This window comes from Corvus cornix, chromosome 1 (assembly GCF_000738735.6).
Source record: "Corvus cornix cornix isolate S_Up_H32 chromosome 1, ASM73873v5, whole genome shotgun sequence".
NCBI lineage: Eukaryota > Metazoa > Chordata > Aves > Passeriformes > Corvidae > Corvus > Corvus cornix.
In genome coordinates this window covers 44,682,441-44,696,580 of record NC_046332.1, presented here as the reverse complement: position 1 = coordinate 44,696,580, position 14,140 = coordinate 44,682,441, and the positions used below count along the sequence as shown (strand labels likewise).

At 41.9% G+C, this 14,140-nt stretch overlaps 1 protein-coding gene across 1 annotated transcript in view; it reads left to right on the top strand.

The window, feature by feature from the left end:
- The window catches only part of CRYL1 (crystallin lambda 1), a 58,619-nt gene extending 45,448 nt beyond the window's left edge, over nucleotides 1-13,171 (top strand). The window contains exons 7-8 of the mRNA XM_039564982.1: nucleotides 7,950-8,056; nucleotides 9,846-13,171. Coding sequence (XP_039420916.1) covers nucleotides 7,950-8,056; nucleotides 9,846-9,959 — 221 coding nt within the window. The 3' untranslated portion in view covers nucleotides 9,960-13,171. The remainder of the gene's footprint in view (nucleotides 1-7,949; nucleotides 8,057-9,845) is intronic.
- The last annotated feature ends 969 nt before the right edge of the window (nucleotides 13,172-14,140 follow it).

Genomic DNA, 14,140 nt, shown 5'->3' with positions numbered 1-14,140 from the left:
CCAAATTCACCCTGTGGGGAAGGGATGCCATGTCTCAGTGGGGAACAAAAATTGATATCACCCCTAGACATCAAAATTTTCCCTTGCGGCTGCTGAAGCTGAGTGCCATCCACAAAAATTAACTTGGAAAACAGATGAACCAGTGTGGGTTAACCAGTGGTCGCTAAAAGAAGAAAACTTAAAGGCACTCAAAACATTAGTAGCTGAACAATTGGCTAAAGGGAATATAGTTCCAACTAAAAGTCCTTGGAATGCACCCGTGTTTGTAATACAGAAACCGGGAAAGAACAAATATAGGCTCCTCCAAGATCTTAGAGAAATCAATAAGGTTATTGAAGACATGGGATGCCTTCAACCAGGTATGCCATCACCTTCAATGCTCCCACAACATTGGCATTTAGCTGTTCTTGATATTAAAGATTGCTTCTTTCATATTCCACTCCATCCTGCAGATGCCCCTTGATTTGCATTTTCCGTGCCCTCTATTAATCGTGAGGCCCCCATGGAGCGTTATCATTGGCTTGTGCTTCCCCAAGGTATGAAAAATTCCCCAACTCTCTGTCAAGAGTATATTGCTAAAATTCTATCTCCCATCCGTGCCAAAGCAGAGAAAGCCATCATCCTACATTACATGGATGATGTGCTGGTGTGTGCTCCCAATAATCAGTATCTCGAGCAGACACTTAACATGGTGGTTGAGGCCCTAGAGGCCAAGGGCTTTGAATTACAACCTGAAAAAATGCAGAGAACAAGCCCTTGGAAATACCTCGGACTCAAAATCACAGAGACTTCGATCACCCCAACACCCGTCACCATTAATAATAACCCAAAAACATTAGAGGAAGTGCAACAGATCTGTGGGACACTGAAGTATTTAAAGTCCTGGTTAGGACTCACCACAGAGGATGTAGCTCCTATTGCAAACCTGTTAAAAGGGGAAGGCAGTCCAGCATCCCCTAGATCCCTGACAGAAGAGGCAAGGCAGTCTCTCAAAAAGATACAAGAGATCATTTCCACCAGACAAGCACACAGGTATCAGCCCTCCCTACCCTTTAAGCTTGTCATTCTGGGGGAGGTACCACGCTTTCATGGCCTCATATTTCAGTGGGACAAAGAGCAGAAGGAACCCCTCATCATAATTGAATGGGTGTTCCTCCCAGTCCCACCTCCTAAAATCATCACACAGCCACAAGAACTGATGGCAAAAATCATTATGAAGGGTAGAGCAAGGCTCCGCACCCTGGCAGGATGTGACTTCACATGCATCTACTTACCTGTAAGAACAGACACATTAGATCACCTACTTCAAAATAATATGAATTTACAATTTGCATTAGATAGTTACTCAGGCCAAATCTCCAGTCATTACCCAAAACATACATTGTTTAATCTGGTATTCTCTTTCATCCCTCAAGAGATTCAAAGTAGAAAACCCCTCGATGCAATTACCATTTTTACCGATGCTTCAGGAAAAAGTAAATAGTCCGTGATCACATGGAAAAACCCAAAGATGCAAAAGTGGGAATCTGACATCAAGGTAATCCAGGGATCACCACAAGTAGCTGAATTAGCAGCTGTTGTTAGAGCATTTGAGAGGTTCAAAGAACCCTTTAATTTGGTCACTGACTCAGCATATGTAGCTGGAGTAACTGTTAGAGCTGAGCATGCTCTCCTAAAAGAAATCTCAAACAAAAAAATTTATGATTTGCTCTCAAAGCTAATTTATCTGGTTTCCCACAGAGAACATCCCTATTTTGTCAGCATGTGAGGTCACATACAAACCTGCTAGGATTTATTGCAGAGGGGAATCGTAGAGCTGATGCTCTGGCTATGCCAGCAGACATAGTTTTATCAGCTGACTTACCAAAGCTCCCCCAAGTTTTTGGACAAGCAAAATTGAGCCATGCCATGTACCATCAAGATATTCCTGCTCTTATCCGCATGTTCCATCTGTCGCGGACACAGGCAAAAGCAATAGTGGCAACATGTCCCAACTGCCAGAAGCTACAGCTTCCATCACTGGGCATGGGGGTCAATCCCAGAGGCATTAATAGCGGTGAAGTGTGGCTGATGGATGTCACACATTTCCCTGAATTTGGGAGATTAAAATACATTCACGTTTCTATTGATACCTTCTCTGGTGCTATGTATGCCTCTGCACATGCAGGTGAAAAGGCTAAGGATGTTGAAAAGCATCTTGTCCAAGCTTTTGCTGTGCTCGGTATACCTGAGGAGACAAAAACTGATAATGGCCCTGCCTACACCTCTCAGGAGTTCAAAAACTTTCGTCAGCAGTGGGGATTTTGATATTGGGGATGTTACAGGTATTCCTCACTCCCCAGCTGGACAAGGCATTGTTGAACGTGCCCATCAAACTCTTAAACGAATGTTGCTACAACAATCAGGGACCACTAAACTCAACTCACCCATCCTCAGACTCAGCAAAGCGTTGTTTACCATAAACTTCCTGAACGGCACCTTTGAGGATCCGAACCCTCCGATCTATCATCATTTCCAGAACACCGGGAGACAGAAACTGAAGGGAAATCCAGAAGTCCTGATCTGGGACCCAGAGACTCAAAAAATCCAAGGACCATACAAACTTGTAACTTGGGGATGTGGGTATGCCAGTGTATCTACCCCTCAAGGATTGAGGTGGATCCCAGGGAAATGGGTAAAACCTTATGTCACTTCCTCAAAAGTTAAGGAGGTTAAAACTGCCTCCTGGAAGAGACGCTGTAAAAAGGATCCCGATTTTGTACCCTCATGTAAACCCCCTACTGCAAGTTTTGATGTTAATCCCATAAATTAAGTTGCACTGTTTTGCACTCACATTTTGCACTGTATTTTGTAAATCTTCATCCTGATACCGCATACCATAGATGTCCTGACTAACCCCCTGAATTTTAACTGGGGAACTAGTCTAAAGACATCCTAGGTACTGTCGAGTTGTAGGGCCGATAGATTCCAATTATGTTTTGCACTGTTGTTACTGTTCTATGCACTTTAAGTTACTAAGAGTTACAACCCAGCTTTAAAGAAAAAAAAATAGGGAATTGTTGCTGCCTGCTCCGAGCTTCCCCTCCCCTTCCCCAAGCTGAACCCCTTTGTTCCAAGCGCGGGCAAAACCAAATGTAACTCAAACTCTTTAGCAGTGTCTGACTGGCCGGTCACCCCGGGTCTGCCCAGTCCTCCCCTTTCCCCTTCTCCGAATAAAAGAGAGGACCAAGGCGGGGCCCGCGCTCTTTTGGCTTTGCAACTCTTTCTGCGAACGTCTGTGTGCTTCTGTTTCTTTGAAAGCTTCTAATTGTGGGAAATTAAGCAAGCTAAGAGCTGTATTTCTCCCTCTTTGCTTCTGCTGGTGGTATTGGATTTGCAGCTACCATTTTGCCGCTTTTAGAGCTACTGAAATGCTGGATTGCCCGTGCTGGCCCTCTAGGCTGCTCGAGGCTTTCTAAGGCATTAAACTACTAGCCTAGCCGGTAAAAGCTGTAAGTGTACCCCCACATACACCCACCCCAAAATTGTTCTGATTCATTCAAGCAGTAGGTGAACTGCCAGTAAGAGCTTGATTTCCAGATCTGGCTGGCTGAGTGAGCTTTAAAGGTCCTGTCCAGCTTGAGAGTTCATATTCAGTAGGTAAATGGTTCAACCATATCTAAGCATTCAGCTTTCCCAAGATACTAATGCTATCTCTTCAGCTTGGGGCTTGTGAAAAAGATTTCTGGTGTACAGTCTTCTCTTCTACCTTCTCCTGACTACCACAATCAAAACTACTCAGATTTATGCTATTATTGCATAAGCTTGCCAGATGTTTCAAAGGTTCCCGTTGACTTTTGGAAAAGTACCAAATCCAAACTATTCAGTTTAAGTGTCATAGACCTGTGTCAGCTGGGTAAACACCAGACTGATAACTGACACTACTCAGTTCACCATTCCTTCTGTTGCCAGTTGCTCATGGGGATTTGCTTGAATTGCCATATTCTACTAAGTTGCCATTTTTTTTGTCATTGTCCAGCTGGCAACAGCTGCTGCTAGAAGCTGTGGGTTAGCAAGCTGTACCCAACAGAGATCTGCACTCTTCAGCCTCAGTCATTTCTACTTCTGCATCTGGGAACGTTCTATGATATTGCATGATGTGGGAACATTTTTGCTCAGACTCCTCACTGTTAGAAGACAACGCTCACATGAGGAAGTTGAAACGTAACTATCTTTGTCTTGTGGCTGGTGCATGAGTCTTGTCCAGCATTGTCTTGGGTTCCCACGATTGCTCACGTGGATCACACATCTCCTGTGGGTCAGTCTGGGTTGGCTTCAGGTGCCAAAGTCTTTGAGCCCAGCTGTTAAAATGTAATAGGCAAGCACTTATGCTAATGGAAGGGTATGGTCAGAAAACCCTTATAACCAGTGCTCCTTTCCAGAGTGCTTATGGAAGTGGATGGTGGTCTCTGCTTCTTCCCCCAGTGAAGAGATAGGATGATATCACAGCCACATCCCACAGGAATGCTTCCCTTCCTGAATCTCACTTCCTGCCAGGGATGTTTTGAAGCCCACTAGGCAATCTGGAGGTTTCTGGCTGGGTATCAGTCAAGAAAATTGAGCAAAATACTAATTTTCTGTATAATTAAGAACCAATATGCCTGTATGACTAGCTGGCATTCCTTCTTGTGTTGGGGAAGGCTGGAACATGCCAAGTTGTATTCTAGGAGCACATATGCTCCATGGGTAGATAACACAAGGAAACAGACTAACTGAATGCTGATTGTCACACTCTTGGCACCAAATACAGGTTCAAGCTACTTAACAAGACTGCTGTTTTTCTCGGAGCCTTCTCCTTCCTTCAGATGCTGGAGAATGTTTCTAGTCCATTTTTAAGAGAGTTGAATACTCTCAAATCTCCCCACGTTGCTCTTACGCAATGGACATGTTCTCCTGTTCTGTCCTTTCAGATGTTTATCTGATGGTCATCATGACTTCAGAATGCTGAAGGAAATTTAATACTTCCTTGAGGCTTTGTCCTTTGAAAGTTCTTCTTTGGCCCAGAAACTAGAGTGTTCTCCATCCTCCTACTGACCTGAGAGGCCTTTCAGAAACGCTGTACTTCAGCGATTTCAGGCATCTTGAGCAGTCTTAAGTGTTGTAGTTTATGACACATAGTTGGCAGTAGTCAGAGGTTTCCATTAATTCATTCCAACATCAACCCTTTTAGGGTTAGACAGGTGTGATTTCTAAGATACTGATTTCATACAGTATTGCATTCCAGGAAACTGTTGAGGAAAGAGATCACTTAATGACTCTTGACCTGATTGCATTCTTTTGTGTGATAGTCAGGCCTACCCACTTATATTTCCTGCATTTTGTGGTTTGATAGGACCATGAGCAGTTCCTGTTCATATTTCTCAGTCTGTCCAATGTCCTGAGTCTTCATGAAAGAGTTGGTGACCGGAACTGCTTGCCTTTGTGTTTTGCATGTTTCTCCTCTTTGCTTTGATAACTAGCTAATAAAACTAGAACTAAGGATGCAAATTCTTCAGTCTCTATGGTTCTCAGAAGCCTTTAGTGGATATCCAGAACTTCTCAGATCTGGGGTGGTCATCAGGATACTCACGTAGGTGTGATAGGTTGGACTTGATGATCTCAAAGTCTTTTCCAACCTGGCTGATCTGTGATTCTGTGATTCTCATCAGTGTCAGCTTGCTTACTGCCACACAAGCATTGCTCATTTACTGTTGTGGTGCAGTTCCTGACGTCCTGATTGGGAAAGGCTGCCTTATTCTTTCTTGATTATGTGGTAGTTGATAGCACTAAAAAGTCTACTAGATGTATATGTCTGGCTAAGTGACTAATTTCTCTTTTTGGTTCATGTATGATTTCAGTTCCTCTCTAGTGCCTCAACAATAATTTTTTTTGAGATTCCTATTGGAGCTGATGGAAACTGGGTCTTTCTCTAATTCAGCCAAGGTCTACTTGATTGCCATTTTACCGTTACTACCAGTTAGCAGGTTCTCTGGCCATCTGTTTAACATCTTCACAGCAGGTCCTGAGGTCAGAGCAAGCTCTCAGGGTTTCATCCAGTTTTGAAAAACCCAGGAGATGAAGACTGCACAACCTCTGTGGGCAACCTGTGCCAGTGCTTGGAGGAGTGTCCAGTCTGAACCCCTAATTTTAAATTGTGCCTGTCTATTACTGTATCCTGCAGCCATAGGGAGGAGAGGAGAGAGGATCCAGCAGGCAGTAATTGTGCAGCAAGATTGATTTATTTAATTATTTTACAAACTCTTTTATAGACTTTTTTCTTCATAGTCTAACTGGACAAAGGATCAGCCACCCCCTGGATGGATTGGCTAAAGTCCTAAACATCCATTGTCAAAATATTTTTCTACTGTACTATAAACATAGTTCTACAAGGTCGCAGGTGTTCATAGTTTATAGAACTTCTGCTAATCTCTTTGTGAGAGAGAAAACTATCCCACGGGCTTAGAAAGAAGCAAGAAAATTCTTGCTAGCAGCAATATTGTATCCACACCTGTCATCCTTTGTCCTTACGCTGTGCAACAACCATAAAGAGCCTGTCTCTGTGTGCTGCTCACTGACCTCCTCACAGGCACTGCAGCAGCACTGAGGAGCTGCTGGTAGGTTTCCCCAAAGTCATCTCTCCTCCAGGCTGAACAAACCCAGCTCCCCCAACCTTTCCCCACAGGACAAGTGCTCTAGGCCCCATGGTTTTGGTGGCCTCTGCTGAAGTTGCTCTGTTTTGTCAGTGGTTTCTTGTACTGGGGAGTCTCAAACTGAATGCAGTATTCTGGACGCAGTCTCATGAGTGCTGAGTAAAGCATATTAATTACTTCCTTCAGTCTACTGTTAATTAACTTTCAATCTGTTAACACAGCCCACGCTGTTGTTGGCCCTCTTTGCTGTCAGGGCACACTGCTGGTTCATGTGCAGCTTTCTGCCTGCCACTACCAGGAGTTCTTGGAGTTCGCAAGGCTGTGTTGTTGCAAGGAGCTCTTCCTTCTGAGGTGCAAGATCTTGCATATGTCCTTGTTAAAGTTTTATATTGGCTCATTCCTCCAGCCTTTCTAAGGGCAGTCTTGCCCTTCAGTGTTATTAGCTGGTCCATAGAACTCTAGCTCCCACTCTTACCCAATTTGATACCATTCACAAACTTCATGAGCATGTTTTGCTAAGCTGTACATATCTCAGGACAGATTCCTGCAATACTCCATTTTTACTGGCCTCCAGGTGGAGTGCAGTCCATTAACCACTGCCTCTGAGCCTACTTGTCCAACACATTTTTTTGTCCATCTGGTTGTCCAGACAGACAGACCCTAATGTCCTAGCTTTGATACAAGAATATAATGAAAGACCACGTCAAATGCCTTTCTAAAGTTGAGGTAAATGATATCCACTACTTTCCTATTTTTCACAAACAATTATTTAATCACAGAAGGCAACGAGATCAGTTAGACATGATTTACACCATGATGTACCCATCGGAGACCACATGCTGATTGTCACAATCACTTCCTTATTCCTGTGTCCAGGAATTTCTTTCAAGAGGACTTGCTCCTTAATTTTCTCAGGGACAGAAAAGAAATTGGTTGGCCTGTAGTATCCCAGATTTTTTTTTTTTACCTTTTTTGAAGTTGGGTGCAATATTTGCCTTCAGTCATCTGAAGCTCTTGTAATGACATTGGTGCATTGACTGACCTGATGTTTAAAATGCAGTAGAAAGCAGACTTGCAAGGGCATGCTAGTTAGAAGTCCTTCCTGTTGCCCGTGACATCCTTGGAAGTTTCAACTGGAGCTGATCTTTGGCTTTCCTGACACCATTCCTACATGCCTAGGTGGTGTTTTGTAATTTCTTCTTTACAGCCTAAGCACCAGGAGCCTTGCTGACCTTAACCAGGAATTTCTATTGAAATGTAACTTTTCACTCTTATTTTCAGGTGTTTCAAATTATTGTGAAAGATATGCTGAAGGAATGAGACTTGTTCTGAACACCTTTGGGCCAGTTCCAGAATTTTCAGGTGAAACTGTGCAGAAAGTCAATCAGGTAAATACCAAGTTGATAAAAACAGTGACATTCAGAACAAAGAACATTCGTTTTTATTTTAACATTTGTACTATTTCAGTTTACTGCTGGGGATATCTGTAGCCTGTATTTATTATGTGAATGTGTACTTTGAGGAAAAAGGTCAGTACAGCATGCATGTGAGTCCTTTTTGAAAGCACTTGGACATACATCATGGGAAAGTGACCTAGCAGTCACATTATTACCAGTAATATTATTACTAGTCAGAGGAGTCAGCTGCTAACAGCTGTGGGTTGTTGGCTTTAAATCCTTCATGCTATTCCTTACCACTTCTCTCCTGTGTCCTCTTATAGTATTATGCTCAGCCTCCTTCCCTGCATGAATATTCATCCTGTGTCTTCCTCCTACTCCATCTTCCTGCACAAACCCGTAGCTTTTTTCCTTCTGGGTGTTCTTTTTATACTTTACAAACCAGAGTTCCAGTTTGTAATGTGTACAAATACATGTTTAAGATAAGCATGTGAGCAGTCTGGTAAGGTTCCTTGCACATTTAAAGATAAAACGTGTTTAAGTGCTGTTCTGGATTGGGATCTAGTTTGTTTATTAACATTTCTAAGCCCACAGTTTCTTTACACTCACTATGTAGTAATTTTGAAGGACCATAGGAATCAACTGAAGTGTTGTAATTTCCTAACTCTTCCTTTTCAAAGCTGCCTTTTTAAATGATTCACTAAAGAACGTTAGGGGTTGAATAATTTCTGATCAGCTGTCAGAGATTAATTCCAAATATGGAGGCAGTCTGTGTGGAAGATAGCATTTTGTGTTCCTATTTATGTTAATGCAATTTGAGGAAAGAGATTCTTTTATGCTTAAACAACACAGACTGCTTATAATAACAATCAGTAATAATTTTGGAGTCATTCACAATCAGAAGCTTTTAATTGGTATGAAACAGTTTGACTTTCTTTATAGAAGGCTGGATTCCACTTTACCATCTGTTTCTCTGTCTCTTTATTACCTTCAGTGCCAAAGATAGGCTTGCAGGGATCCTCTGTTAATCACTAAACATTTCTTATCTTTCTCCTCCATCCCTCCCTCTGATTTTTTTCTGGAGTGACTGCAGCTTGCCAGTCATTGGTAGCAGGTCCAGGTTTTACCCACTTTCTCAACACTTGCCTTTTAAGCCTAAGACCTCAGCTACTATTTTGGCAAAGATGACCTTGTGGTCTGTATCTGCACTCTCAAAACAACTTCTTTGTCTTTGGCACTTCTAAGACAACTTTGACTGTGCACTCAGAAATGCTTTTTTCCCCTGAGTTTGCTGTGTGTCTTCCCCTGTAATTTTTATTATAACTGGTATTCTTAAAACAAAATGTTTTTAATAAACATGATATCCTTCACTGCATTTGTGGTGAACTACACACAGGAATCTGGTTCAGAACACATTTTCAGCAACATAAATTGCCAGGTTGCCTCTTTTCTACTTAATAAAAGATTATCATTAAAGAGACTAGACAGTGGCTGTTTGGAGCAAAATGAGGGAAGAAGCTGATGCTTTGTTGTTTCTGTAGTCATCATCATTGCCACGTTCGGGATACAATTATCCAAGTGGGAGCGTTTTTCTTGCCATACAGGTTGGCTCCTTTCCAGTCACTCATGTAAATAATTAGTGACCTCTTTCTTGTGATAGTCTGCATTATAGTTTGTGTGGATGGTGACGGTCTGACACAGGGAAAGCAGAAAAACAATGCTGGTGAAAAACTTTTCATTCAGAAAGTGAAATTTAATCATCTTAAATTTTCTCTTCCAGGCACTGTCTGAAAAAATTCCAGTTGTTCCAAAAGTCCTGGATGCCAGGAGAAAATGGAGAGATGAATGTCTCACTGGTCTTGCCAAACTGAAAACACAAATGAAATCTGACTGAGGTGCATGTTGTCTAACAGGAGAGACCAAATGAAGAGCAGATCTTCATCAAAAAGCAGGAATTTTGGTCATGCAGAAGAGGAGACTGGATGGGCAATTAATGATACATGGAGACCAATGAAACATTTGGTCCAGATTTGCCAAATTCATGAATGACTAGAAACAGTTATTAAAAAGTTCAGTTAAAATTTACCAAATTACTGTCTAAATGCATTAAATGTGTAAGCATTAAGTAGCTTTAGCAGCGTTAATATTGTGCAATGCCAGAACACAATCATGTTTTAAATAATGCATTTTTCAGCTTGCTTAGGAATTCAGCACTTGAACAATATTTGCTAATGCAGGGATCTGAAACAGGCAAACATCAGCTGTTTGTCACTGGAGAAAATAAGCCCTCCCCCGCCAGTCACTGTGACAGTGAGGTTAATTTGTAAAGCAGTGACTGCAGATAGGAGAAGGTTGTATTGAGCAAAGCGTGAATTCACTGGCCAGCGAGCTGAGACCTCAGCAGCAGTTAAGGGTCACTTCAGTTCGTTTCTGTTACTGTTTCACAATGTATGGGAAAGAACTGCTCCTCCTTTCCCTCCCCGTGGCACTTCTGTACCTGTATGGTGATCTAAATGTGAGTAAATAGAGAAGAATTCCCCCTTCGTCCCCTCTCCCTGGTTCTGTAAGACTTACCAGAGACCTACTTGGTCTTCAAGACCGTGCACTTGATAGCTGATGGATTTGCTCACTGATGTTTGATGCTGGTTGTTGGCATTGCTGCATAAGTACATGCCTGATTTTATGACTTGTCTGTGAGAAATAAGAGATCTTGATTCAGTTGCTGGTTTGGGAGACAGTATGGTGTAGTGCATCTGTCTGGGCTTTCTCCACAACCTTCTGAATGATCTTGGGAAACCAGTTCACCTCTCTGGTGCTGTGTCTGTTTTATACATCAGCTGAAGCAAGATCTGCTTCTTTAAGACTCAGCTGCAGTGATTGTAACAGCTGTAGCTGAAGGAACCCAGATATCTGAGTTGGAACTAGATGATTTTTAAGGTCCCTTCCAACCCAAGCCATTCGATGATTCCATGATCTGCTCTTTTGGTCCCCTACAGAGGGAAAGATGCAGTGGCTTAGATGTAGCATTTATGCTTAACTGCTGCCCTTTCCTCGGGAGATACAACATCTCCACATAGAAGAACGCAGGATACACCTGGAAGTAGGATCAACCTCAGGTGCTGCAGTGGCATGTTTTGGTCCACTGCAAAGTGTTACGAACATCTGTATTCTGTAATATAGTTGGACTTTGATCTTACTGGAACCTTGGGGCATTATTGTTAATGCAGATAGTAGGAATAACTTGAACAGTGCAACATACCCACCGTGCTTGAGTTATGCAGTTCTGAATTGACCAGTGCTAGCTGGTCATGTAACTTCACAGTACAGATGCAGAAGTTTTAAGCTGTCATTCTGCTAATTCTCATGGGTTTTTTTATAGAGGATGCAGTACACAAACAAGCTGTTGTTTAGTAAAGCTGTAACTTTACTAGTTACCATTTTGAGCTTAGCAGAAATGTCTGCATGAACATACCAAAGCCTCTTATTTGTGCTTAGGTCACAGTAAAAGACACATATGATAATTTGTATTGTTTGACACAAGTGGTGGGCCAAGAACACATCTCTGGATGTTAACATAGGATGGGAGGCACAGTGCAGAGGTTGTCCTGTGCTTCTTTAAAATCAGTGGAGAGAACAGAAAATTTGTAAGCTCAAATTATTTTATCCCAATATAGACTTAAAATTGTCAGGTTTCTTCTCTTGTTTTTTTATTGCCACAGTGACTGGCTCAACCTGCATTTAGATATCTGGAGAGGTCAGTCCTCACTCCTGAGGCCTTACTAAGCAATAGTAAATTAATTATGAGGTTGATTTCCTCATTTTGTGTGTAGTTTTGCATTTCAGACAAGGCTGAAGAAAGTTCTGATTATTTTCAAGATTTGACCTGTTTTTCTTGAGGGCATATGACATTGTCATAACTAATTAGCTGGCAGTGCTTCTGTTTACTCTGAGATTTTTTAAAACTTGATCATGTCATGAAATATTTGCTGCCATCTTTATTATTTACTTATTAATAAAGTGTTTTAATGAGGAAGGTATTAACTTGTGTGCTCCAGTGTGATTGATGCTTTAGAGACAGCACTTTGTACAGTGAGCAGCTGCTCCACAGGGTTACAGCAGATCTCACCTTGGAACATCAGGTCCCACACAGGTTTACAGCTACAAGTTGAGGAGGGAGGGAGGTTCTTGACAAAAAAGTGTATTTTAGCTGACATTTGCATAGGAGTTCCAGCCTCCAGGAGACACATTTTGCCCCATGAGGATTAGTCAGGCAGAGGCACAGCTTGTCCACAGAGGTGGTGTAGTCTCCAAACCTGGAGGTTTTCACTGACTGGATAAACCCCTGAGCAGCCTGGTCTGACCTCAGAGTTGACTTCCTGTGAGCAGGAGGTTACAGCAGAGACCTCCTAAGCTCCCTCCTGGCTTGCTTTTCCTGATTCCAAGTTTTATTTGATTCTGGATAATTTTGTATCAGAAATGTTGCTCCAGACACAGTCAAATATTTATTTTGTTTGATTGTCAACAGAATGAGCAGTAGTTAAATGTTCAAGCAACTATTTTATGGTAAACTATGAGATATTTTGAAATAATTTGTCTTGTGGTTTCTTTCTTACACAATTGCATATTTTAAAATACTGTATTTTTTTATTCAGGTTACACCTATAGAATTTTCTAAGGCCCTGTCTTTGTTGCACTGTGTTTTTCTTTGTTTCACCGATTTGGTATTTATTGTTTTCCTTATTGCATGTATTTTACTGTAAGTTACTGCTGCGTATTGGAAGCAGTGTCCAATGTGTTCATACCAAAGTGTTTGATTTCATGCCATTAAAAATAAAACATCTATTATGTGTGAGATAGGAAGAAGGAGAGATGCAGGGAAATACTCACCTGCTTCACTGAGGGAAGTCCAGTACCTCTGTTTCTGAAATCTCTGAGTGTAATGGAGTAGTTTGCAGCTTGCAAAGCAGCTGTATTAATTTACTTTCCCTATTCTGCAGTTTCCCTGTTCTTCTGTTAAATCATGCTAAGTTTGAAAGTTAAAATGTGAGCGTTTTTCTGATTGCTCTATTATCTAATTGGAATGGTATTAAACTGTTATCCTATCTATACCATGTTTTAGGCAGAGTGAACTGCGCTTCATTAGGGAAGCAGGAAAAGTGCTTGTGGTGCTTGTATAAAAACAGAAAAACATCATTTTGGGACAAACTGATGTCGCTGTCAGTCTGTTTCTTGAAAGGTGAAATCTGCTGCCAGTGCCATGTCAGGATTGCTTTGCCATAGCATGGAGTTACAAAAAGGTGTTTGAGAACCTGTAACTGAGGTGCCCTTGCAGGGATGGAGATACAGAAGACAGGAGCTCTCCATGAGAAGAGGAGCCCAGCAGATGGGAACCTACAATTACTGGAACTATCAGGAGGAAAACCAAATGATCTGCTTTCAACAGCCTACCAGGCCCAAAGGGAGTATTCCGCAAGTTAATTTGGATCTAGTTAGAGTAAACAAGTGTAAATGAATATGTTTGCTCTAGCTGCCTGCTCATCTGCTCTCTTCCCTCAAGCTTCAGTGTGAGAGTGTGTGTGCAAGCACATGTGGGTGCTATTGCAGAGTGGAAAGACAAAAACTGACCCCAGGGGAAAACCCACATTTGGTTTGGTAAGGCTGTGTATGTACCAAGCCAACAGCCAAGGATTTATTCTTTTCTGTGATTTCAGAAACAGAACGGAGTTCCTCCCTTCAGCATGTTATTCAGAGTTAAGCGGGGGTGCAGCTTCGAGCACATCACTTACAGGGACTTTCCCATGGACTGGTATCTGTTACAGTTCATTTTTCAGGTCAAACCTTCTTCTCTAGAAAGGCTACACAAACCTCTTCTTCTATTATAAATGGGAGGTCATAAGAAACTAGTAGTGTTCTAGTTTTCTACAGAACAGTATAACTTATTTTCTTAACGTATTCAAAGAAATGCTCCATGGGGTTGCACATCCCTCAGCATTTTCCCTTCTCTCTCTGTGATGATCTTTGTCCCTTTAGCAAGGATGGATTGCTCTTCACCAAACTTTTAAATGGAGACATGCT